Raw genomic sequence first — 27,156 nt, 5'->3', positions numbered from 1 at the left:
CCGGCTCCCCCCTATAAATAGTGCCATAATCATCATGATGTAATAGAAAAGGAAAGGCTTCAGTTCTGAATGGGACTGTGGAAATGTATACTGCCCGGTGGGATGAACATCCTTGGAAATGTGTGTAGAATCTCCGATCTGGGATTGCCAACTTTTCCCCCAGGCAGAGCACCTGTGCCTTTGAATGCGGCTTCCTGAGCAAAAAATCAAAAGAGATGGCAGTTTCTCGCAACGTTGCCTTTCTCTACTGAGAAAAGTATCTCTGGGTGAAGAGACACTAATGACACAAGAGCCCTGCAATTTAAAAAATTTGGCAGCCAGGCTGCAAATCCTACCCACACTGGCTTTGAACATAAGTCCCATTTCTGGTATCGGGGGTGCAATCATCTGAGTGAAGAAGCTGGGGTTCCTTGCGACTTTGGACTTCTGAGATTGCCACCTTTTTTACTAGCTGTGCTCCTATGCATTTTAAAGCAGCCTGGCATGCAGCAATTTAGCACGTGAAGTTTCCCCAATGCTGGATTTCCCTGCCAAGAAAATGCCCCCAGTTCACTTTGTGTTGTGTTGTTGTGTTGGCAAAAGAATGGATGGGGTTTGTTTGTGATTTAAATGAAGTACCTTTAACAGAGCTGCCAAGTTCTGTCCTGGAGGCTCTTGATAGCAGCAAAGATCCTTTGGAGCGAGCACAGGATCCCATCAACATCCAAACTCCGAGAAGTCTCTGCAGCCCATCTAAGCTGCTATCCAAAAGACCATTGCCACATCGTCCAGAATAAAACTTGGCAACCCTTTGAGAAGCCCGGAAATTAGGAAAATCCACTGGGCGATTCCCCCAACTCAGATTCAGCAACTGGCTTTTCTGTGTCCTCTTCCACAAGTTAAACTCAGGAAAACTTGGGAGTTAAACTTTTTTCCCCCTCCAGACGGCAGTAGCAGCAACTGCCAGAGAAGGAAGGGCTGACTCTCAGCCACTCCTGTCAAAAAGGATTTACAGGAGGCGGTGGGGTGGAGAGAGAGAAAAAGAAAAGAGAGAGAAACTGACTTGGAGATTTCGCAACTGCGCAGGGGGAAAAATATTACCATGCACGAGGGGGTGTCTCTGCTCCAGGCGAGAATGGCATAAAAGCAGAGTTTGGGACTCCCAGTGCAAGATTCTCTAATATGACTGTGATCGCTTCTGCCCGCTTCCAGGTTTGGGGTTTAAGGTAGCTGCAAAGGCGCAAGGAATTGCTATGTGTGCCAGGATCCTGCTGGTTTTTCTGTCGCTTCATGGCATCCTGGGACAAAGTATCCCACACAGAGGTAAGATTCACATCTGATTTCTCCCGTCCCCCAGGGGGTTTGTTAGAAAAAAAAAAAGTAAAGTGTGTTTGGATGTTTTCCAAAGTCAACTGGAGTTGTGTAAAGGGACTGACCCCTGAAAGGGAAAAGAAGTAGATTTGGAGTAGCAGAGATACTCTGGCAGTAGATAAGGCGATTGATTGGAACGTGATGCTTTTGGCTGCATCCCAGGGAGGGATACTTGGTGCGCGTGGAAGGCAAGTCGCTCCAGAGATGCTGTTTGGGGTGGTGCGCTCCCCTTCTCCCTGTTTGGAAAGTTAGTTTGTTGCTCCCAGAGGACTGGAAATACAGAATGTGTTGCATTCCTCCATCCCAGTGCCTGATGCATTAAAAGAAGCAAGGAGAGCCGGCGTGGTGCCACAGTTAAAGTGCCTGACCGGGATCATGGAAACGCAGGTTCAAATCCCCACTCTGCCACGGAAGCTTGCTGGGTGACCTACCTAACAGGGTTGTCGTGGGGATAAAACAGAAGAGAGAAGAATGATAAAAGGTGCTTTGGATTCCCTTTGAGGAGAAAGGCAGGTTTATGGTTGAGGCATCAATTGACTTCTCACTCCCCTACCCGCTTTCTCCTCTTTTATTGTTATCAATGATAAGAGCATCCCACAGCTAACATGAGATTCAGTCACCGTCCGGTTTTAGAGTTAGGGCTTTTTACAGTTTTAATCCTTACATTTATCGCATTTTTTAAAAATCTGATGGAAGCTGTCCTGAATATGTAAGGGGAAAGGGTGGCATACAAATGTAATAAACAAACAATAAATAAAAATGAGGATGATGATGAGGCTGGTGAGGCTGGTGAAAATAATACATAATGGTCTATCTCCCCAGTAGCTTGTACTGTAAGACAGAGAAGTCAAACTATTCTTTGCATGAGTAACGACTGTTCCCTGTATTTAGGAGAGAGATTGAACTGAAGGCACAGGGGTTTTTTTTTTTGAATAAGAGAGATATTCAGGCAGGGTTTCTTAAACGTTTAAAAATGGGACAGACCCATCCTATCACCCGCCTCCACAAATAGTTAGGGCTACCGACAACCTGGGTAGAGTGGGAAGCCCTGTAAATAGAGGGACGTTATTTAGCAGGTGATACAATTGCATTCCTCACCACAAAAAAAGTTTGGCCGCCTCTTTCCATGCCTGCAGTCCCTGCACAACACATCTCATGTAGTGCTGACAATTTTGTGATATGAAACCCTTTTTAAAAAAACAATTATAAACAAATTTGTCTTCATGCCTAACACGGCTGCCTCTCCCAGTTCACCCCAGCCCTTCTTTTCTTCCCTCCCCTCCCCTCATCCAGTGGCAGGGCTTCCAACAGCCTAAACCAGGGGAAAAATGCCCTGGCTCTTTAGCAGAGATTGAAGAAGAAGAATTTGGATTTATACCCCACTTTTCTCTCCTGTAAGGAGACTCAAGGTGGCTTGCAAACTCCTTTCCCCTCCTCTCCTCTCAACAGTCACCTTGTGAGGCAGGTGGGGCTGAGAGAGTTCCCAAGAACTGTGACTAGCCCCAGGTCACCCAGCAGGAATGTAGGAGTGCGGAAACACATCTGGTTCACCAGATAAGCCTCTGCCATTCAGGTGGAGGAGTGGGGAATCAAACCCGATTCTCCAAAGAAGAGTCTGCTTTGCTGGCACGGGGGCAAATGCCTCACCCTCATGCAAGCTGGAGAGTTGTCATGTTCACACTCTGGCCCTTTCTCAGGCTGTTCCCAACGGCCACATAGGGTGCATGGATCATTCCCTTCGGCCTATGGAAGTGTGACCCGGCTGCAAAGCCCCGTCTGGTGCTGTGGAATTCACGACCTGCGTGACTGTTTGGAGTTTTCTTCCTCTCTCCCTGCCTTTATTTTTGAGCTATCTTTATCCAGACGAGTTAATATTTACTTGCTGATTGCCTGTGGCTCTCCTTCTTGTTAACTGCCTTCTGCCAGACTTTAAGATCATACAAACAAGAAATCGTAGACCCTGCGAGGACGGGAAGAGAGGCGAAGTGTGGAAACCAGACCAGTGGGAAAAGTTCTGTGATTAGGATTTTCTGTGGGGTTTTAAGAAAATGACTACTCAGTTCTACTTTCGCATGGGCACTGTATATATGGAAGAGTGCTTGGGGAAGAGAGTAAAGGGCCGGTGACGTGCAGAAGATCTCAGGTTCAATCCCCGCCATCTCCAACTACAAGAATCCAATTGTAGGCATTGTGGAAGACCTCTGTCTGGGACCCTGGAGAGCTGCTTCCAGTCAGATTAGACAATTCCAACCTTGAGAGACTGATGTCTGATTCAGTATGAGACAACTCTGAGTTCACAGCCTTTCTTTTGGCTCTAGTTTTACCAGACCCTATAACAGTGGTGGTGAACCTTTGGCACTTCAGATGTTATGGACTACAATTCCCATCAGCCCCTGCCAGCATGGCCAATTGGGCCTGATGGGAATTGTAGTCCATAACAGGGGCTGATGGGAATTGTAGTCCATAACAGGGTCTGATGGGAATTGTAGTCCATAACATCTGGAGTGCCAAAGGTTCGCCACCACGGCCCTATAAAATGGTAGTTCCCTGAGCAAAGGGGAAAATGCCTGGGATGTCCAGCTTGGATTGGAGTAGCTGTTCTGGCAGGCTATGGAACTCCCTGCCTCTAGATTCAGAGTTCTATTTATCTGCATAAGATCGCATTGCTTGAGATAGACTGTCTCTGAATATGAGGGGGGTTTCATGTTTCTATGTAAGACTGTTAGAGGTATTCTGTTAGAAACAGACTGCCCTTCAATGTAGAGGTTCTGTTTATTCCATTTATCTGCATTGTTTGGGGTAGACTGCCTCTGAATATGGAAGTTCCATGTTGCTGTGTATGACTGGTCGAGGTATACTGTTAGAAGTGGACTGCCCTCCACATAGATGGCATAATTATCTGCATAGGATTGCATTGTTAAGAGATAGATTGCCTCTGAATATGGGGGTTCCATCTTCCTCTATAGGAGTGCTTGAGGTGTACTGTTAGAAGTGGACTGCCACTCAGCATAGAGGTTCTGTTTATTCCATTTATTTGCATAGGATTACATTGTTACAGGTAAACTGTCTCTGCATATGCAGGTTCCATTTTCGACGGTTAGGTCATACACAGCCAGAAGTGTGCTGCCTCTGAATTTGGATGCTTCACGCATCTAACATGCCAGACCTATCCTCCATGAATCTAGTTAAATCCTTTTTCTTCTGGACGGCTGGACATCACTTCTTCCACACATACAGAATAATGCACATTCAATCCACTTTCACAATGGCTTGCAAGTAGATTTTGCTCTTCTGCACAGTAAAATCCAGCTTCAACGTGCTCTGAAAGTGCATCATTCTGCATGTGCGGAAGGGGCCAACCGTCTTGCTGAGAAATCCAAATCTCCACTCGGGATCCCCTAAACCAGATATTCTGCAGCATGACCCAAGAATGCGCCAGATCCATCAACAAACCCTGCAGCTTCTGTTTCAGGGCCTCCTGGAAAAGCTGAGCTTGAGTTCTGGCAGGGCTGAATAGTGGGACTCCAACAGTACAGAACTCCTCCAGGGAGGAAGGCCAGCTGGCTCCGGCCCGGGCACAGTTTTGCTGATGAAGAAGCAGAGACCGCTGCCCTGTTGCATGTTCGGCGGAAGCCGGCGGTTTAATCGGGAGCCAGAATCACAGAACTGTAGGGCTGGAAGACATCAAGAGTCCGAGCAAGATTCCTCTGTCGTCCCTGTCGTCCCTTAATTAGGCCCATATTGGCTGGGTATGAGTCAGGAGGGAGCGTCTTTGAATCTGCTGGATCAAACCCTTCATTAATTTTTTTTAAAAGAGAAGAATTGCTTATAATCCAGTAAATCGGACAATGTATACAGCATAATCCTAGGAGTACTGACTCAGTTCTGTTGGACTTAGTTCCGTGAGATTTGTCACCAGATATAGAAGAAGAAGATTTTGGATTTATACACACACACCCCTTCTCTCCTGTAAGAAGACTCGAAGGGGCTTATAATCACCTTTCCCTTCCCCTTTCCACAATAAACACCTTGTGAGGTGGGTGGGGTTGAGAGAGCTCTGAAGAACTGTGACTCACCCAAGGTCACCCAACTGGCATGTGCTGAAGTGCACAGGCTAATCTGGTTCCCCAGATAAGCTTCCACAGTAGCAGAGCGGGGAATCAAACCCAGCTATCCAGATTAGAGTGCACCTGCTCTTAACCACTACAGCAGCTGATTGATTGGTAAATTCACTGAAAACCTTTTCACTGATCAAAACAATTTGTCCATAAATATTTTCAAAACATTCTTTCCAATGCAAATAATTAGGCAAGGGTGCGGATGACAGAATTTTAGAATGTCTCTTCTCAGAAGGATTCTTTGTGTGACATTCATTAGGGTTTTTTAAAAAAATGTGTCTTTTTTTCCTTTGAAATAATTTTTCTGTTTAAGCAAACACAAGCAGTTCAGTTGATCAAATCTAATTAATTCAGGTGAGTAATATGTTTAATCAGACAACAGGCTTAAATTGATCATCCCATTTCTAAAGGCCTCCAAACAGTGCACAAATGCCCCTATTTCCCCCCAGCATCTACAAAGCACCCCGAGATATATTGCTCCTGATTGTGGAGGTTCCATTTTAGTTCTCCCAGCTAACAATCATCTTCCATAAATTGGCCTGAGTCTTTTTATAAGTCTGTTTTGGTTGCAAAAAGCAGCAAATTCCCTCTGGTCTTTTTCTGCTTTTTGGTCCTCTGGAAACCTGCCGTGTCCTCCTTCTGGGCAGGGAGATTCCATTTTCTTCTCAAGTCCATGAACGGCTTTGCCCTTATCTCTCGTCCAGCACAACATCATTTTCTTTTGCAAGTGATGAGCCGGAGGAGACGGAGACCAAAAAGTTGGCGGCTAATGTGCAATTAACGGAGGCGGCCTTATCGCTCTTGGCAGCGGGGAAATCTTGCGTTCCTGTCGCCTCTGGAAGAAACCACTATAAATCAAGCACACGGGCCCTTGATTCTGCACACCGGTGCAGCTGAGCGTGCCCAGAGCCTGGCTGTGACATCCACTGATTTTCTTTGTTTACATCCCACCATTCTCTCCAGCAGCTTGTGTCGTTCTCCTCTTTCCCATTCTGCCCTCACAACAATCCTGTGAGGTGGGTTAGGTAGAGAGTGGGCCATCCAGCAAGCTGCCAGGGCAGAGTAAGGGTCCAAACCTGGGTCTCCCAGCTCCTATCAGACGCTCTAAACACTACACCCCACTGCCTTTTGCTAGAGCAAGGTGGAAAGGCAGGCTGAGCGAGCTTCATAGCCCAAGTGGGGATTCGAACTCAGGCCTCCCATGGCACTAACCACTATGCCACACAGTTTCTCAGGCTGGTTCTGATTAAATGACCCAAGCAGTCCAACTGACCCCCCCCCCCCCCCCCCGGAACTATCCCTGCTTTCTCAAGGAACTGTCCACAACTGCCTTATTTCTCAAGCGGCTTGCAAACTCCTTTCCCTTCCTCTCCCCACAACAGACATCTTGGGAGGTCGGTGGGGCTGAGAGAGTTCTGAGAGAACTGTGACTGGCCCAAAGTCACCCAGCAGGCTTCATGTGGAGGAACGAGAAAACAAATCCAGTTCACCAAATAAGAGTCCACTGTTCATGTGGAGGAGTGGGGAATCAAACCTGGTTCTCCAGATCAGAGTTTGCCATACTGTTATTTATTATATACTTAATTTATTATATACTGTTATTTATTATATCCTTCATGTTATTTATTTATATACTTCATTTACGCTCCAACTTTCTTCCCAGTGGGGACTCACAGTGGCTTACATCGTTCCCCTCTCCTCCATTTTATCTTCACAACACCCCTGCAGGGTAGGTCAGGCTGCGAGTGTGTGACTGGCCCAAGGTCACCCAGTGAGTTTCCACAGCAGAGTGACGATTCTGGGCCTCTGACATTCCAGTCCGACACTCTTAAAGTTCCCAGCCATAAATCTCCCGAAGTTGAACATCACAGTGGGGTGCGCATCCATCTTGTCTTTAATAAAGACCTAAAGGCACATGCGCATGAACATGAAGCAGCTATGTAGAGCTCGGCCTGCCTTTTTGGGTCATTGGTCCCCGCCCCCACATATCTTTCGGCTGAAGATCGACATCCTCTTAGATTTTAAACCAGCATGGAATAAGCTGTTGCAGGAACAATAAATACAGCATACAGCAGGGAGTCTTCGGCAGTGAGTAATCAGCATGCAGGCTTATGGGGTGGGACTTGGGTTTGATTCTGAAGCAGGAGAAAAATACTGCTTATAAACACTGCCCCCGTCTTCATCAGGGCATCATCGGAGGAGACAACAATGTCCACTGGCCGATATTCTTTCCCTGCTCGTTCTACCTCGCAGGGTCCTTGTGGGACTCTGAGATCGGCAGGGAAGGAATGGATATGCTTCGACGTGTGTTAGCTTGGGAGGTGATGTTTGAGCTCAGATCCATCCACGGACTTTGCCCTTTGCTTTTTCCTTTGGCGCTGGGCAGGGGGCAGGAGATGCCACATTACTGTCGGCAGGGACGGCTCCCCCCGGCCGATGCAGCTTAGGGGTCTCTGTGGTAGGTCTGGTTTGCCTTGCATTTGCCCCCTTCTCCGCCCCAGAGGGTTTCTTTCTCCAGAGCTGGTCTGTTTCTCCCCCGTGTCGGATGACTAAGGAATCCAACCAGGAGAGAGGTTAATTAAACAGTTAGGTGGGGCATCTTTCGTTGCTCGGAGAACGCTCAGCTCTGCCCAAGGGAGGGTTCTCAAACAGCCGTGGAAACTGGCACAGCGGATGCCAGACCAGAGCAGGAAAGGGGGAAGAAGAACTTTCCATTTCCAGGCTTCTACGTTTAAGTCTGTCTGTACGACAAAGTAAAGACCCATTTATACAGTTGTTGGGTCTGCCTTGGCCACTGGCGGTGGGTGGAAAGGTTGCCAAGTCAAGGTTATGAAACTCCTAGAGCACAGGTGTCAAACTCACGGCCCTCCAGAAGTTATGGACTACAGTTCCCATCATCCCCTGCCAGCATAATGCTGGTAGGGGATGATGGGAGCTGTAGTCCATAACATCTGGAGGGCCGTGAGTTTGACACCTATGCCCTAGAGATTTGAGGATGAAGCTTATGGGCAGGGACCTCAGTGGGGTATCACAATATCACAGGCGCCACTCTCCAAAGCAGCCATTTTCTCAGGGGAAATTATTTATCTCTATAATCTGGAGATGGCCAGGTTTCACTTGGAGGCTGGCATCCCTGCATATGTAGATTCACCAGAGGCAAATAGAATAGCATGTTCAATCTAGACTATAGGAACAGGTCTGGCTCCCTCCCCTCCTGTAAAAAAACAACACTTGCATGAAGAACAGTAGCATGTCAGGGTAGAGTCTTGAATGAAACTAGTTTTCTGCAGGCAGGGAGATTTTCTCTTGGAACACAGCAGACTAACAGACACAATCAATCAAACTTGGTCTTCGACCAAGTCAGCATGTTGGCCTGTCAAAAACAGTCTTGTCTACTCTGATGGGCCACAGCAATCCAGGGTCTCATGGGGAGGTTTCTCACATCACCTGCCCTAATGCAGCAGTGGCGTAGGAGGTTAAGAGCTCATGTATCTAATCTGGAGGAACTGGGTTTGATTCCCAGCTCTGCCGCCTGAGCTGTGGAGGCTTATCTGGGGAATTCAGATTAGCCTGTACACTCCCACACATGCCAGCTGGGTGACCTTGGGCTAGTCACAGCTTCTCGGAGCTCTCTCAGCCCCACCTACCTCACAGGGTGTTTGTTGTGAGGGGGGGAAGGGCAAGGAGATTGTAAGCCCCTTTGAGTCTCCTGCAGGAGAGAAAGGGGGATATAAATCCAAACTCCTAAACTCCTCCTAATTGGACATATCTGGGATTGAACCTGGTACCTTCCGCTTGCAAAGCAGGTGCCCTACCCCGACCCTCACCCCCTTCCAGAAGACGAAGTAGGCCAAGGACGGCTGTACCACTTAATATTTCTGCAGAGGCGTAGCTTTATAAAATGGCTGCCGGGACTAACCTTGGGCACTGCCCCTCCCCCACCATAGCTGTGCCTGCCAAACTCCATGTGGAGTTCGGGGGCAGGGCAAGCCCTGCTCACCGGAGTTCACCTGCGCCCCTGCCCCAAAATCCACTGATAGTTCAGGGCCAGGGTGCAATTGCGAGAGGGGGGCACGTCACTGCAATGCACCTCCAAGGAAGAGGACCCGGGGTCAGTGGTGGGATCCAAAAATTTTAATAACAGGTTCCCATGGTGGTGGGATTCAAACTGTAGAGTAGCGCCAATGGGGCTGGTTAGGGCACGACGGGGGCGTGGCTGGGCATTCCTGGGCGGAGCTGTGGCAAGGACGCAGCCGCTGCGCCGGTCCTTGGGCGGGAAACGAATGCACGCAGGCTGCCACACACGCCGGTGCACCTCCTGCTAGACTGCTTCAAGTTCTGTGCGCTACTGCTGAGAGGAGAGCGTTCTGCGCGCTACTGCTGAGAGGAAGGCAAAAATCACATGGCAAAATCACCAATTAGTAATCCCCTCTCGGCACACACAAATAATTGGTAACCTACTCTCGGGAACCTGTGAGAACCTGCCGGATCCCACCTCTGCCCGGGGTCCACACACTCCTATACATCCCCCTCGTTACGCCACTGTATTGCTGACTGGGTTACCTGACCAACGAAGAGAGTAGGCTGGCTGGACCAGTTCGGGGTTTGAAAGAAGAACCTGAGAATTGCCATCACCAGATCAGACTGAAGAGCCTTTTAGCCCAGCGTGGCGTTTCCAGCAGAGGTCAGCCCATGGAACCTGCCCCTTTGGATGCTGAACCTGCCCCATAGAGCGGGAGACTCTCATTCTTGCAGACAGTCAGCATAAACGGGTCCTGTCTCATGATGAGCGCAAACCGAAGCTGACGGGACATTTGCGTTGAGGACGTTTCTAGCCCCAGGCACAATGTTGTCAGAACATACCAGGAAGTCACGAACAGATGCGACTTCAAATACATTTCTGGACTTCCTGGCTCTGGTTTTTCAAGCAGTGGGTGAGGCATGAGGCATCCACATTCCAGCAGAGTCCTCCGGACCAGACTTGTGGTTTTCTGGTGGATTGTAGTATGGGATTGAGGCCAATTGGGCCATTTCGATGCTCCCCCTCTGCCGCAAGCAATGGCAAACGGACAGGGTCCAGCACGATATGGTTATACTGGGGACCGCTAGCTTTTTTGTCTGTTCTGTTATGGATGAATGAGTGCCACATGTTCTATTCCTGGTTTGTTTAATGTCTCTTTCCTCCTGTGATTGATTCTCACAACAACCCAAGCTCCACCCCCAAATCTAAAGGAATTTCCCAACCCAGTCTGGTAACCCTAAAGTCAATGCACTGGATAGTTCCCACCAGAAGAGGAAGGAGTATGGATTTATAGCCTGCTTTTCTCAACCATAAGGAGTCTCAAAGTGGCTTACAAAATCCTTCTCTTCCTCTCCTCACAACAGACACCTTGTGAGTTAGGCAGGACTGAGAGAGTTCAGAGACGACTGTGCCTGGCTCAAGGTCACCCAGCATGGGTAGGGGCAAGGAAACAAATCCAGTTCACCAGATTAGAGTCCGCTGTTCACATGGAGGAGTGGGGAATCGAACCCGGTTCTCCAGGTTAGAGTCCATCGCTTTTAACCGCTACGCCCTGCTGGCTCCATCAGTGCTCGTTTGAACAAACATCTTTAGGCCATCAGCCCCCAGAGAGGAAACACCTTTCACAGTAAAATTAAAGATGAGTGAAAAATGCCCCCCTTCCCCACTGCAGCCAGCACAATAGTATTCTTGTTGGGGTGCTGTGTGGTTTCCAGGCTGTATGGCCGTGTTCTAGCAGCATTCTCTCCTGACGTTTCGCCTGCATCTGTGGCTGGCATCTTCAGAGGATCTGAGTATTCTTGTTATTATGACCCGATTGAGAGGCAGGAAAGTGTCTGAGAAGCAGAATTTTTCTTCTGCTTCGTCACCCTTTGTGTTCTAGGTCCCTCCAGCTTGTTTTCGCGATGGTATAAATTTGTGACTTTAAAAGGAAATTGGCACCAGATGGACTCCGACGGGAGAAAAAGTCAGCGCTGTCCGCAAGGACATTTTCCCTCCCTTCTTCTTTTTCGGCCCTGCCAGAAAAAAATGCGAGGACGCTCCCGAAATTGCTACTGCTGAGCCTGTTCGGCAAAGCAGCCCAGTTGCCGATGCTGCGCACAAACAGGGCAGGGCTAGGAAAGTTCTAAACAAGATCTCCCTTTTCACCCGGAGGTCAGGATCCGCCTGCCTGCTAGGCGTGATGTTTTGCAAAGATGGGAGACGGGAAGGGGTTGGCAGTTCTGCTGTGTGTGGGAATACCAGCCAGTGTGCCAAGGGAGGCCTGGCAGGAAGAAACTGCCAATTCTCCAAGGAGACCAACTAAAGAGCAACAGAGAATCTGACAACTATGCCCCCTGTATACCAATTGCCATTTACAATTTCTTGGTCTTTATTCTCTGGGAAACTGCCATTTTGGTCCTTGTTTCCACCTAGAGATGGGGGGATGCTTTGTTAAAATGAGGTTTCCCATTCTTCTGGGTTCAATTCCCTGCTAAACTAGCTCTTCTGGTGTAGAGGTTAAGAGCAGGTGGACTCTAATCTGGAGAACCAGGTTTAATTCCCCACAGCTTGAGCTGTGGAGGCTTATCTGGTGAACCAGATTAGCTTGTTCACTCCAAAACATGCCAGCTGGGTGACCTTGGGCTGGTCACAGTTCTTTGGAGCTGGTCCGTTTAAAGCAGGATTTTCTACTCTGACTGGTGGTTTGATTCCCCACTCCTCCACATGAGCGGTGGGTGGACTCTTATCCGGTGAACCAGATGTGTTTCTGCGCTCCTACATTCCTGCTGGGTGACCTTGGGCTAGTCACAGTTCTCTCTGAATTCTCTCAAGGTGTTGGTTGTGGGGAGAGGAAGGCTCAGTATCACCTGCTCTGCCTGGAAGCAGCTCTCTAGGATCTCAGGTTAAGGTTTCTGCCATCTGGTTTGGTCTTCTTAACTGGAGATGCCGGGAATGAACCAGCGACTCTCTTGAGGGTGCTGCTCCTGCTAAATTATAGCAGGTCTCAGAGAGAAATCGTTCACCCTCTTCTTCTTTATTATACTGGAGATGTTGTGGTTTGAACCTGGAGCATTCTGCATACAAAGCAGATCCTCTGTGAGCCACAGCTCGGCACCTGGTCCTTGTCAATGCAGGCTGGGAATCAAAGGTGGCGTACCTTGTACAGCCTGTCTGTTCCAAACACAGCGGCTCCTGAGGTCTGTTTGATACTGTTAATACAGGATAATGATGTTCTAGTATATTATTAGCCAAAGACCTGTTGGCCCCGTGGTTTTTTAATGAATGATGTGTTGACTGCAGAATGAATGAATTTCCCGTCAATGACGGGGTGAAGAGCTTTCAGCAATGTGACGGGGTGGGGCTCGTGAACAACTCTGGGCTGACATCAGAGGTGTTCGGAGCATGCCCGTGTTTGTCCCCCTCTGAAATATTCCTTCCCCCCAGACAGCCAACTGACAGGGCCATTAGGAAATGTACTTTCCAGGTTTGCACCACCCTGCCCTTCAGGCAAATTCCCTCCAGTGCGGCTTAGGACAGATTGCAAAGCTGCTAACGTCAGTATCTGAGCAGCGTCCATACCATAAGCTGCACGTACCTATTTTGCTCAAAGCTCACACAAACAAAATACCATTTGCTCAGCAACTGAAAAACGGGCACCAGGTAAAACTTTAGAGCCAGTGTGGTGTAGTGGTTAAGAGCAGGTGCACTCTAATCTGGAGAACCGGGTTTGATTCCCCGCTCTGCCGCTTGAGCTGTGGAGGCTTATCTGGGGAACCAGATTAGCTTGTGCACTCCAAAACACGCCAGCTGGGTGACCTTGGGCTAGTCACAGTTCTTTGGAGCTGGTCCGTTTAATGCAGGATTTTCTACTCTGACTGGTGGGAGTCCTCCAAAATCACGGGCGTGGGTCTTTCCCCAGACCAGCTTTCCCAAACTGCTGATGCCAAGGATTGAACTCAAGCCTGTCTGTACACCGAAGAGGCGCGCTGCATCACAATCCTTTCTTTCAAGTTTCAAGTTTTGATTTTTGTCAGATTTAAGGCTGTGGGTTCCCCCTGCTCAATTTCTTTGCAGCTTGACTTTGGTGGATCCACAACCCCAAGCAGTCCCGGGCTGGAAATCATTGTGGATTTTAATCACCCATTCCATTCTTTCCCTTTGCCTTCCCTAGGTCCTCATCCATCCGTCCCCGATGTAGAAGGGGACCTCCTCTTCCTGCTGGACAGCTCCGGCAGCGTCTCCTACTACGAATTCTCCAGAGTCAAGGAGTTCATTGCCGACCTCCTCCGACCTTTCACCTTTGGCCCCTATGATGTCCAGACCAGCGTGGTCCACATCAGCACCGTCCCGGCCATGGAGTTCCCGTTCGACCGCTACCTTTCCAGCGGGGCGGTCCAGCACGCTATCCGGGGCATCCAACAAGTGATGGGAGACACCAACACGGGCAAAGCCCTTTCTTTCGCCAAGGAGAAGCTGTTCACGGGAGAAGCCGGCGCCCGGCCTGACGTGCCCAAGGTGCTGCTGTGGATCACGGATGGCTTCTCCACAGATGATGTCTCCCAACCCATGCAGCTTCTCAAAGACTTGGGGGTCACGGTTTTCATCATCAGCACCGGCCGAGGCAACTACTTGGAGCTTTCGGCTGCGGCCAGCCAGCCGCCAGAGAAACACCTGCATTTCGTGGATGTGGACGACCTGCCCATCATTATCAAGGAGCTGAGAGACTCCATAACAGGTACCTAGACAAGATGTCGAGGAAGCCCAGGGTCGCTGCAGAGAGGCAGCCAATAGCAAACCAGCTCTGTTCGTCTATTGCAGAGGTCTTCAAACTATGGCCCTACAGATGTTCAGGAACTACAATTCCCATCAGCCTCTGCCAGCATGGCCAAGTAGCAGGGCTGATGGGAATTGTAGTTCCTGAACATCTGGAGGGCCATAGTTTGAAGACCCCTGGTCTATTGCTTTGTTACGGGGTTGCCGCAAGCTGAGTGAAGCTCGACAGCAAATAAACAAACATAATCTTTTGAAGGAAAGTTCTATTTTGTAGCAGTTCCGTTTCCCTGTCTTTCCTCAAAGAGCCCTGGGAAATGTAGTTCAGTGGAAACCGTGAGGTTGTTTTGCAGAGAGTGTGGTGTGGTGGTAAAGAGCAGGTGGATTCTAATCTGGAGAACTGGGTATGAATCCCCACTCTTCCACCTGAGTGGCGGAGGTTTATCTGGTGAACCAGATGTGTTTCCACACTCCTACACTCCAGCTGGGTGACCTTGGGCTAATCACAGTTCTTCGGAGCTCTCTCAGCCCCATCTGCCTTACAAGGTATCTGTTGCGGGGAGAGGAAGGGAAAGGAGCTTGTAAACCACCTTGAGTCACCTTACAGGAGAGAAAGGTGGGGTATAAATCCAAACTACTTTTCCTATTACTACTCCTTTTGTTGTTGCTGTTGTTGTTGTCATCGTCGTCCTCCTCCTCCTCTTTTTCTTTTTCTTCCTTCTTCTTCTTCTAGAAAAATTATAATCCCTTGGATTTGCTGGGCAAAGGAGATAAACCAGGGGTAGGGAACCTGCGGCTCTCCAGATGTTCAGGAACTACAATTCCCATCAGCCCTGTCAGCAGGGCCAATTGGCCATGCTGGCAGGGCTGATGGGAAGTGTAGTTCCTAATTTATCTGAAGAAAACATAGTCCCAGGGTAGGAACCTGCAGCTCTCAGATGTTCAGAACTACAATTCCCATCAACCCCTGTCTTAGAATGAAAATTAGCCATGCTGGCAGGGCTGATGAAGATGGTCCTGAACATCTGGCTCCTGAAGTTCCCTGAATAAACTCCCATACACCCATTTCAGTCCACAGTGTGGTTTTTGCCTTCAGTGACTTTTGCTGGACCATTTGCCGAACAGGTATCTTCTGGCAACCCAAATTCCACCCTCCCCCAAAAAAGATTTTGGTTTGATGAATTGTCCCTTACTTACAATACACCTCCTCTTTGATCCTTTATTACCCAGCAGCTGGAACTCCGGGTCTGCTCAGAGTTTGGAAATTCACAAGGGTTACTAGGGAACTGGGAAAACTTTCCACCCACTTCTTGGCAGAATTTCTCCCCTCCTCACTTTCAGGAATCAGTTTTATTTTCAAGCTTTCGGTTTCCTAAAACAACCCTGTGTTGCAGCGTGATGGAAGCAGGAGAGGAGCGTCTCACTGTACACCGCAGAAAACAGATCGTAAAAGAACTTTCTCCTTATCTTAGAATGCAATTTCAGACTGATAGGGGGATTTACCACGAAGAATCCACTTATCTAAAGGATTAATCTATGCATTTTTTTTAAAAAAAAGAATGTGGTACAACCCTTGAGTCTACTTCCAAATCTGGCAGTCTTAACTATCCCAGAATAGAGGTGGGAATGGAATGCAGTTCCTTCCCAACCAAAAGTCTGGGGCTTTAATTTTGGCTCTTTTGGGGGTGTATTTCCGGAAGGGAAGTAGCAAAAGGAGACTTAATGTAACTGGTACATTCTGCTCAAGTTGTGCTCCTTTTGCTTGCCAAAATACCCGTGCCACTGGGAGGGGATTGCCTCGCCACTGGTATCTCCATGGAGGCCTTCAGGAAGGGGCAGACAAGTCTGGCCACGCTGAGATTTTTGTGCCTGCCCGAAATGGTTGCTAGATTCCATAATTTACTTCGTTGCTGGGGTGGAGTGGTCCAGATCCATTCCGTCTTCCACCCAAGCTTTTCAGCACACAGGCAACCTGACGAAACACGCTCTGCCTGCCTTCATAGTTTATTTTTTAAAAAACCTATGAATGTTGACGATGCTTCACAATTCTGCTGTGTTTTTAGTCGAGGGATACCACCCAGGGGGGGTTCTGACCCGTGGCTTTGTCATTTGACTCTCGAGCTGGGTTGCCTCGCCCGCAGTCTTCTGGCAAATTCGGAGGGCTGAAAGGGAGGACGAGCCCGTTTCGAAACAATGCCGGTTTGTCTGTTTCACAAAGACGGGCTTTGACGGACTTGTACATGATATCATAGTGCAACCTCTGGGCATGTTCCCAAGCTACCAGCTTTGTGGTTTCGGCCTGAGCCTGTATTAGAGGCTTGTGTTTTGTGCTTTTGATGCTTCTTGAAATGTTGGCGCTGAGAAGACGGGGGGCTATTGCCCTGGGAAACCAGGAAGACCCACCTGTGGCTCTGCCCCCCCCCTGCCCCCATGCTCCCTGTCTTCAGCTCAGTAGGAAAAGAAATAACCAAGTGGTAACATGAAAAACAAAACCAAATTCCACTCAACTCACAATGTTTTAATGGGCCATTGTTAACGTTGCTCGGTCAGGAATTGGTAGGATGTAAAGGGCAAAATTTGAATTTCTCCAGGGCAGCAAAAACATCTGCGCCAGTCTGAGAGTGAACAAAGATCACAAACGGCAGCCTCAATTTGCCTGGTGGTTGTGTACAGAAAAGGAGAGGGGTTTTTTTTAACCCTGCAACCTCCACTCAGTTCTGCAATTCGAGACAAGGTCCACCCCACTCTGCTGTTACAACTTTAAAGGGGAGGAAATTACATCCTTTGAAAACGTAGCCTTGCTTTCCCTTTGAAATGCGGATGATAAACCGAGGATCCTGCTTTTGATGGGCAAAACCATGTGGAGGCTCAAGGGTTAAAGCCCTTCTGAGCCTGCACATGCCAGCCATTTCCCAGGTATGGACAGAAATGGCAAACATTGAAGAAGAAGAGTTTGGATTTATACCCCACCTTTCTCTCCTGTAAGGTGACTCAAGGTGGCTTACAAGCTCCTTTCCCTTCCTTTCCCCACAACAGACACCTTGTGGGTTTGGTGGGGCTGAGATAGTTCTGAGAGAACTGTGACTAGCCCAAGGTCACCCAGCAGGGATGTAGGAGTATGGAAACACATCTGGTTCACCAGATAAGTGTCAGCCACTCAGGTGGAAAAGTGGGGAATCAAACCCGGTTCTCCAGATGCTCTTAACCACTACACCAGACTGGCTCTGTAGCCTCTGGGTTCCTTGCTTGCAAAGATCTGGTTTGAGACCGCTCTGGTGACTTTTTCACCAGGTGCAAAGGGACTCAGATCAGCCAAGCTGGCTGGCAGGAGCGGGTAGCGTAGTCCATGCCAAATCTGACGGTACTTCAAAGGAATGGGGTGCGGTTTGTGGTTTTGATGCCTCCTGCAGGCCCAACTGCCAGAATTTCTCCTCTTTTCCCTCTGCTGCTCCCTTCTAGGACAAGTGAGGTCATATTTCCTGCCTGTGACTTCTTGATAGACTTATGTCAACAAGAAGCCAGGGATGAAGAGAGACTGGCAGGCTAAAATTGCCAAGTTTGCATCCTAAGAACATAAGAACATAAGAACTAGCCTGCTGGATCAGAGCAGAGTCCATCTAGTCCAGCACTCTGCTACCCGCAGTGGCCCACCAGGTGCCTTTGGGAGCTCACATGCAGACTGTGAAAGCAATGGCCTTCTGCTGCTGCTGCTCCTGAGCACCTGGTCTGCTAAGGCATTTGCAATCTGAGATCAAAGAGGATCAAGATTGGTAGCCATAAATCTGTCCAAGCCCTTTTTAAAGCTATCCAGGTTAGTGGCCATCACCACCTCCTGTGGCAGCATATTTCAAACACCAATCACATATTCCAAACACCATCCTCTTGGAAGCCAGAGACTCTGCCAAACCAGACATCTTGCCAGGGGTTGGCAACCTTTTTGAACTGTGAGCGCTTTCCGAATCCTGACACAGGGTAATGGGCGCTGCCATAAAATGGCTGCTCCAAGAGGCAGAGCTAGCCACAAAATGGCAGCCCCAAGATAGGAAACCACGCACACAGAGGAAGTAATGTAAAAGTATGATTAACCCACAGGGATAGGGCGGGATTTAAACCCAATAAGTAAATAAATAATTTGTTAACAATTCACAGTAGTCAACACAATTTATTTTATCATTGAAAAGAGTTGTTGATTATATATGGCGCCTCTGTTCGATTACATCAAGATTACATCCTCCTATGGAGGAGTCCGGTTGCTCCCTAGGGGAGGGTTTTAAAGAAAGGATTTACCGGGTGCCTTTTTATTATGATATTACCGCTGTTTTAATGTAATTTAGTATATTTTAATGTTGGAGCTTTATGGGTTGTTGTTGTTTTAATTGCATGGTTTGCCTTCTTATTTGTTTGTATTAATTTGTTGTGCACCGCCCGGAGCCCCTTGGGGACGGGGCGGTATAGAAATCGAAATAATAAAATAAAATAATAAATATATATATATATATGTTATAAATGTTGGTAATATCTGTATAGATAAAGGAAAAAACATGTATATAATATGGGGGGCATCATTTTTGATATTTGGCCCCTTTAGAAAATACATAGCCAGCCCTGTCTGCTGACCCCGTCCCCCAACACACACACCATGTTTCCCAACCTATATTGGGGAGGTTTTTTAACAATTTTATTACACATCTGTGGATCACAACAACCAGTTGAAGTTCAGGCCCCAATGAAGGAATTCTCTCACACACATTAAAACAAAACAAACTCCATTTCAATTAGATTTGGTCTCTGCTGCCATCTGCGGGTCATTCGTGTGTCTTATAAACCGGCATCTCCAAAATTCTGCTTGCTGAGACCCTTACAACAAAGGGGGAGAAAACATGTTTAGGTCTAAAGAAGAGAGAACTGAAGAATCACCCATATCTAGATGACCCCATATTCTCAGTACTTTGGCCTTACCTACTAATCTGAATATGTCTCCTGGGTGTTTAAGACAAGTTATGTTTGTTTTTGATGTGTGGGGAAAATCACATTTGTTTGATTCAAATGGTAAAAGCAGAGAGCCAGGTAACAATGTCTGTTTTAGACTACAAGGCAGAATGGTGTCTGTCTTATCCAAACTTCACATACACGCTACAGGGGTCAGTGCTATCAGTCACAGACCAGGAAAGGGATTTGGGCGTCTTAGTTGATAGTTCCATAGGAATGTCAACTCAATGCATGGCAGCTGTGAAAAAGGCAAACTCTATGCTGGGGATAATTAGGAAAGGAATTGAGAATAAAACTGCAAAGATTGCCATGCCCTTATATAAAGCAGTGGTGCGACTGCACTTGGAGTACTGTGTTCAGTTCTGGTCGCCACATCTCAAAAAGGATATTGAAGAGATAGAAAAAGTGCAGAGAAAGGCAACGAGGATGATTGAGGGACTGGAGCACCTTCCTTATGAGGAGAGGCTGCAGCATTTGGGACTCTTTAGTTTGGAGAGGAGACGTCTGAGGGGGGATATGATTGAAGTCTGTAAAATTATGCATGGGGTAGAAAATGTTGACAGAGAGAATTTTTTCTCTCTTTCTCACAATACTAGAACCAGGGGGCATCCATTGAAAATGCTGGGGGGAAGAATTAGGACTAATAAAAGGAAACGCTTCTTCACGCAACGTGTGATTGGTGTTTGGAATATGCTGCCAAAGGAGGTGGTGATAGCCACTAACCTGGATAGCTTTAAAAGGGGCTTGGACAGATTTATGGAGGAGAAGTTGATTTATGGCTACCAATCTTGATCCTCTTTGATCTGAGATTGCAAATGCCTTAACAGTCCAGGTGCTCAGGAGCAACAGCCGCAGAAGGCCATTGCTTTCACCTCCTGCATGTGAGCTCCCAAAGGCACCTGGTGGGCCACTGCAAGTAGCAGAGTGCTGGACTAGATGGACTCTGGTCTGATCCAGCTGGCTGGTTTTTATGTTCTTGTGTTCTTAGACTGTAAGCCAGCAGGCAAGGTCATAGATCAGGGCTGGTAGAAAATGTTATTGCAACTCTGGTCTTTATCACTAGATCAGACCAGACAAGGTCTTTCTTTGATACACAGCACTGTTTCTCTATTGTTTATTCAAGTCCAAAGCAGGTCTGATGCCCCCCACCCCCAAAAAAAGCAGGGCCATTATTCTTTGTCTTATGAACTACCAATGAGAATCTGCCGCTGTTGCAAGGTGGAAGACAGACATTATAAAGGGATTTTCTTCGTATTATTTGAGGGGGGGGGGGGCATGCACATGATTGTGTGTGTCTCCCAAACTTTCTATTTGCAAAAAAAAAAGTTTGTCTTCATGAGACCGATTATCGGTTTGGATTCAATTTATCCAACAGGTGGGATGAAGTGAGTTTGGAATGGATTCATGCAGAGATACAACAGGCAGCTCCCTTTAAGGGCAGGTCACTCCACTGAGTCTCTGCATTGGGAATGGTGGATTGATATGGGGGAGTTCCTTGCCCCTAGCGGAGTCAACAGTCCTGCAAGAAAGGGCAAGTTGAAAGAGCTACCAGGCTAGCCTCACTGAGGGCCCTTCCGCGCATGCAGAATAATGTACTTTTAATCCACTTTCGATGCACTTTGCAGCTGGATTTTACTGTGCGGAATAGCAAAATCCACCTGCAAACAATAGCGAAAGTGGATTGAAAGTGCATTATTCTGCATCTGCGGGAGGGGCCTGAGTTTTGCGATCGAATGTAGATCTGAGCCCAGTCTTCCCAGCCGGGACTCTCTAACCATTGTCCTACACTACATCTGCAGTTCTAATCATGATAACATTTAAACAGGTAAAAATGGAAATGCACAAAAAGATAAGGAAGTGGAAATAAGATGAACTTCTCCCCGTGTCTCCTTCTCTAGACGTCATCCAGGCCAAACGCCTGCGTGCCACAAACATCTCTTCTAGCACTTTCCGGCTCGTGTGGCCCAAACTTCTCACCCGTGACACCGGATATTACGTGCTGGAGTACGCCCCGACTGGACAACCCAGGCGGAAAGTGACCAAACAGCTCACTGGTGATCACACAACAATCCTTGTGAGTGACCTCGTGCCTCAAACTACCTACGAGGTCGCCCTCATTCCTGAGTCCAACGAGAGGTACATCCCACCGCAGACAACCAGAGTCACCACTTTGGAAGGTAAGCGAGAGAGCAGCAGTGATGTAGTGGTTAAGAGCAGCTGTGGAGGCTTATCTGGTGAACGAGGTTAGCTTGTGTACTCCAACACATGCCAGCTGGGTGACCTTGGGCTAGTCACAGTTCTTCGGAGCTCTCTCAGCCCTGTTACCCACAGCCAGGGGTAACTAGAAAGTGATTTCAGAGTGATTTCAGCTTTGTCAGCAATGAGCGATAGTGATTTCAGAGTGATTTCAGCTTTGGCAGCAGTGAGTGGATGCAGAGGCAGGCTGCCTTCAGAGCAGAGGTTCTTTATTGTGATTTCAAGCTCTTTCCAGGCCAGACTGCCCAGTACAGAATGAAACACAGCCCTTTTTATACAGTTTTTCACCCAATCAGAGGAGGAAGGGGGCAGTCCCCTGCCACATAATACAGACAATTTAAAACAAAGAGGAGGACAACAGTCTTTTGTTTTTGCTGATGGGATTAAGTCCCAGAAGAAAAGGCTGCCAATGAATCTTGAGATCCTAGAAGTGGAAACTTCAATAGTCCAATGGGTCGTAGGGTGATGTCCTTCAAACAGCCAAGGCACTCCTTGTAAGTCCAAAAAGGTCTTTTGTTGAGGTTGACAAACTTATCAGATTGTAAGAAGGAGTTGTCCTTACTTTGCATTTTCTGATCTACCTCCTTGTTACCTAGCTAAAATAAAACTACTAATCCTAAGAGGCTTCTTCTATTAATACAATAAAGAAGTAAGGAAGAATATTTCCTAATATCCATTTTCTCTTCTTGTCTATCACTTACAGTAACTCTATAGAGATCCCTTAACCTTATAACAAAAGAACCTCCCAATACGAGGTACAAGCCTATATAAAACATATAAGCAAAGAGAATCCTAAAATTAACAGTAACAAAACCTAGCAAAGCAACTGGAGAACTAGCTAAAGTATAATCCTAAACATTTGGCAAATAATAAATCCAACACTGAGGGGCTTACATTAAACCTTAAAAGGGAAAAAGGCAAGAAGGAAACCATGTGAAATATCAGCACATTTGTATATACATGTTCTTTCCAGGACTTGTGGGGGCTTTTGGACAACACTGGTCTCTTTACTCTGATCCTTAGCCAGTGTAGTTCAGTGGCAGGCTCAGGAAAATATTTTTCCTATTTTCCTGCTGGTAACAGTCCCACCTACCTCACAGGGTGTTTGTTGTGTGTGGGGGGGAGGAGATTGTAAGCCCCTTTGAGTCTCCTTACAGGAGAGAAAGGGGGGATATCTTCAGAGGTGCAAACGGAATGTTTGAAGCAAAAACTTCCAGACCATGGCTGCGCAGCCCAGAAAATCCACAACAGTCAGTTGATTCTAGTTGTGAAAGCCTTTAACAATACATTGTAGTCTAAATTGTTGTGTTGATTGCAACCGTATGTTGGGACATTGCCTGAACAGCTTTTAAACGGAGAGGTGAAGCGTGAATGATCAGGGGGGAAAAGCTTTTGAACGGGTCTCTTCTCATCTGCAGAGGTCATCAGCCCGGTCCGGGTTCTCATATCGGAATCCAAACCCCACAGCGTCCGGGTCAGCTGGTCCCCAACCCCAGAAAGTGTGGCTTCTTACCAAGTTTTGTACGGACCTCTGCCTGCCAATTCGGTCAAGTTGGTGGTGGTGGACGGGAGTCTGAACAGCACCGTTCTGGAGAACCTGGCAGCCAACACAACCTACCTGGTGACCGTCTCCGCTATTTATAAATCAGGGAAAGAGAGAGCCCTCTCGGCCAAAGCGTGCACTCAGGAAGGTGAGTTCCAAATGAGCAAAGCGTGCAAATCGAACAGCATGAATATTTCCAGACTGAAAATAAAATGTTTTGGGCTGAAATCGTCGTCAAACTCCAGGGAGGAAACGTTTTATTTCCTGCCTGAAAACGTTTTATGTGTGTTGTTGTGGGGAATTATGGCAGCTATTTCATGGCAGCCATGGTGCAGCTGCGGCCGCGCCTGCCAGAACGTTGAAGGTGCCTCCAAAGAGTCCTGTTTGTAGAGGATATCCTAAATTCTTTCCTCTGTTTTGTCACTCAACAGAAAACTCCAAAGTGAAGCACCTTCGCTTCGAAGACCTGGGACCCACAACCGTAAAGGCTTCTTGGGACCCTGCGGATGGCGAGGTCCTCGGCTACCGCGTCAGGTGCCGGCGGCAGGCGGGCCCTTCCAACCTCCTGAGCGTCTCGCCGCAGATCCACAGTGTCCTGCTGTCCAATCTGACCGCGGGGAGCACCAACAAAGTGTGCGTCAAGGCGGTGTACAAGAACATTCCTGGGAAAGGCTTGTGCCGGATGGTTCACATGCAGCCGGGTGAGCCGGGGCCGGGGTCTCTTTCCTGCAAAACTGGGCAAACAGAACCCAGAATCCTGGTGCTACTTGGTTGGTTTCTCAAGTCCAAGGGCTGGGGGAGGATGGAAACAAGACAGCATCTTTTCGGGACTGGCGAACGTAACTGGCTTCGCATGGGATGAGAAATAGCAGAATTATAGAGTTGGAAGAGACCCAAAGGGCCATCCAGTCCAACCCCCTGCCATGCAGGAACACACAAGCAAACCACTCCTGACAGATGGCCATCCAGCCTCTCTTTAAAAACCTCCCAAGAAGGAGACTCCACCACACTCCAAGGTAGTGCATTCCACTGTCGAGCAGCCCTGGCAGTCAGGAAGTTCTTCCTAATGTTTAGGTGGAATCTCTTTTCCTTCACCTTGAACCCATTACTCCTGGTCCTAGCCTCTGGAGCAGCAGAAAACAAGCTTGCTCCCTCACCAACATGACATCCCTTCAAATATTTGAACAAAGCTACTATGTCACCCCTTAACCTTCTCTTCTCCAGACTAAACATACTCAGTTCCCTAAGCTGCTCATCATAGGGCAGTGGTGGCGAACCTATGGCACAGGTGCCAGAGGTGGCACTCAGAGCCTTCTCTGTGGGCACGCGCAAACAGAACTCATCATGTGGAGGGATCGCCCCCCCCCCCCAATCTAGGCTGGCCTGCGCCACTGGGCTCGATTATTAGCATTGATTAAAACTAAGACCTAGTTTTGGGGAAGCAGTGTAGGTAACCCTGTTCAGCGCTGTTAAACCCCACTGATTTTCATGCAAAGAACTAAAGCGCGATCCTTTACCCTCCTAGGGTTGTGATTCACCCGTTGGAAGAGTTGCATGGTTGCTTCAAAGCAAAGCCAATGACTACCACCAAGCTTGCTCTCGAGTAATGCATGCCTCGGAGCCAACCTTTCTTTCTAAATGAAAACCTCAGTATTCAGGTTAAATTGCCGTGTTGGCACTTTGCGATAAATAAATGGGTTGTGGGTTGCAATTTGGGCACTTGGTCTCAAAAAGGTTCACCATCACTGTCATAGGGTATGGAATCCAGCCCTTTAACCATTTTAGTCACCCTCCTCTGGACCTGTTCCGGCTTCATGAATTGTAGTATTGCTTAATGATGGAGCTCCCTCTAGTGGAAGAGTGAGTGAGTTTTTTTGGATTTATATCCCCCCTTTCTCTCCTGCAGGAGACTCAAAGGGGCTTACAATCTCCTTGCCCTTCCCCCCTCACAACAAACACCCTGTGAGGTGCGTGAGGCTGAGAGAGCTCCGAGAAGCTGTGACTAGCCCAAGGTCACCCAGCTGGCATGTGTGGGAGTGCACAGGCTAATCTGAATTCCCCAGATAAGCCTCCACAGCTCAGGCGGCAGAGCTGGGAATCAAACCCGGTTCCTCCAGATTAGATACACGAGCTCTTAACCTCCTACGCCACTGCTGCTCCTGTGTCAGCAGCGACGGGTCATGGCCTGGGTCCTAGCCAGAATGTCACAATTCAGAAGCTAAGCAGGGAGAGAGATCCCTTATTGTAGTGGAACCGATTTAAAAATTCACTGAGATAGAGACTATGTAAACCCTATGCCTGCTCTGTATTCTCTGTTAAGTGAATCACTGTTTCCAAACCAACCAGACCCCAAAACTTAACTGATATTGTTTTAATGGCCCATTAGGGGCATACCGACCAGGGGGACACATGGGGTCAAAAGTCCCCGGGCTGCAACCATTTAGTCAAGTGGGGGTCCCACATCTCTCCTCCTCCACCCCCCACCCCCACGGGTCCATACACTGACTTCAAGACCTGGTGCAAAAAAAGTTGTTTGGTCGTGGTGGGGGAGGGCAGCCGCCCATACGGGGTGGGAGTGAGGCGGAGAACTCTGATTTTGCACCAGGATACATTTTCCCCAGATACGCCTCTACCCATTGGCCAACCCCCAAAACTGACCATCTCCTCCTCGATCCTGTTTGCAGCCTCGCCGGTGAGAAGTTATCGACATCGACCGAGAGCCTGAACACCGTTTGATCGAGAAGCCCCTCTGCAGAGCGGAGGGAAAGTACGGGAGGAGATAGAAGAGACGGGGACCCAGACTAGGAGAGGATCCAACTCCTCCTTATCTGTTCCCTTCCCCCCCCCCCCCCCAAGATGCTCCAAAGCACTCTGGCCCCCTCTAGCGGCCGTCCGTTCCTGAAACTTCGCTTGGTGTGAAAAAAAATCGGCTCTGCGGAGACCAGCCCTGGCCTCCCGATCTCTTCCTCATGGCAAAAGACTGGGGATTCCTGTGACCTTACAAGGACTCTATTTATTTGTCTCGGTGTTTTTGTTGTAGCTGAGGAAAGGAGGACAAGGAGTCCCCCCGCTCCAATAGTCCCGGCCCTTTTCGAGCTTTGATTCCCGGGCCATTTGCTGCAAAACAGTTTTTCTTCTGTCGCGTAAACCGGAACTGGGTTGCGTTGCGGTTCGGCGGGAGGGGAGAGTCTCCCAGGCCCGAGGCAGAAGCATCTGACTCCTTGGGGACCAAGGCCAGCTACAGGTGGCAGCATTAAAATAGCAGTTTGTTGTGTCTTTAAAAAAAAACCCGGAGGAAAACGCAGCTTGAGAGCCCAGTCTTTGCTGGCACCTCCTTGCCCTTTTCTTGTAAGCCGGAATCCCTTTTCCCTCCCAGATCTTCCTCGACTTTGCCGTGCAATTTTGACTCGTCGTGGTAACAATTGCTTCCCCCTGTGCTGTAACGCAACCTCTGGAATACAGTGAATTATACAGGACGACAAAGAGCCCTTGACCTGGCAGATGATTCCTTTCCGGAGCGGTGAAAAATAGTTTAGCGCAGGGCTTGTTGGAGACCCTCGGGGAGTCTATAGGGAAGGCCTTGGGCTGCCCCTGACAAGGGGCAGGAATCTTAACCATGGGAACCTGTTGATTTACTTGAGTCACTGGGGATAGCTTGCCAAACACCTTGTGAGGTAGGAGGGGCTGAGACCGTTCAGAAGAACAATGACTTGTCCAAAGTCATCCAGCAGGCTTCATGTGTAGGAGAGGAAGAAGAGTTTGGATTTATATCCCCCCTTTCTCTCCTGCAAGGAGACTCAAAGGGGCTTACAATCTCCTTTCCCTTCCCCCTCCCACAACAAACACCCTGTGAGGTGGGTGGGGCTGAGAGAGCTCCGAAGAACCGTGACTAGCCCAAGGTCACCCAGCTGGCATGTGTTGGAGTGCACAAGCTGATCTAGTTCACCAGATAAGCCTCCACAGTTCAAGCGGAAAACCGGGAAATCAACCCCGGTTCTCCAGATTAGAGTGCACCTGCTCTTAACTACTACACCATGCTGGCTCTCTGAGTGGGAAATCAGTTGCTCCCCCTCTCCTTCCTGCAAGTTTCCCACAATGCTTATTTCATAAACAGTGAACCTGGGAGG

The 27,156-nt window shown here is 48.3% G+C and overlaps 1 protein-coding gene across 1 annotated transcript; it reads left to right on the top strand.

The window, feature by feature from the left end:
• Positions 1–921: 921 nt before the first annotated feature.
• Positions 922–26,522, top strand: VWA1 (von Willebrand factor A domain containing 1). The gene is made up of 6 exons (XM_048519541.1): positions 922–1,302; positions 13,643–14,206; positions 21,129–21,407; positions 22,905–23,177; positions 23,461–23,730; positions 25,714–26,522. The coding sequence occupies exons 1-6, from the start codon at positions 1,233–1,235 to the stop codon at positions 25,752–25,754; spliced, it is 1,497 nt and encodes a 498-aa protein (XP_048375498.1). The 5' UTR covers positions 922–1,232; the 3' UTR covers positions 25,755–26,522.
• The last annotated feature ends 634 nt before the right edge of the window (positions 26,523–27,156 follow it).

The sequence above is a fragment of the Sphaerodactylus townsendi genome, linkage group LG16, assembly GCF_021028975.2.
Source record: "Sphaerodactylus townsendi isolate TG3544 linkage group LG16, MPM_Stown_v2.3, whole genome shotgun sequence".
Taxonomy (NCBI): domain Eukaryota; kingdom Metazoa; phylum Chordata; class Lepidosauria; order Squamata; family Sphaerodactylidae; genus Sphaerodactylus; species Sphaerodactylus townsendi.
This window is presented reverse-complemented; position numbering and strand designations above follow the sequence as displayed.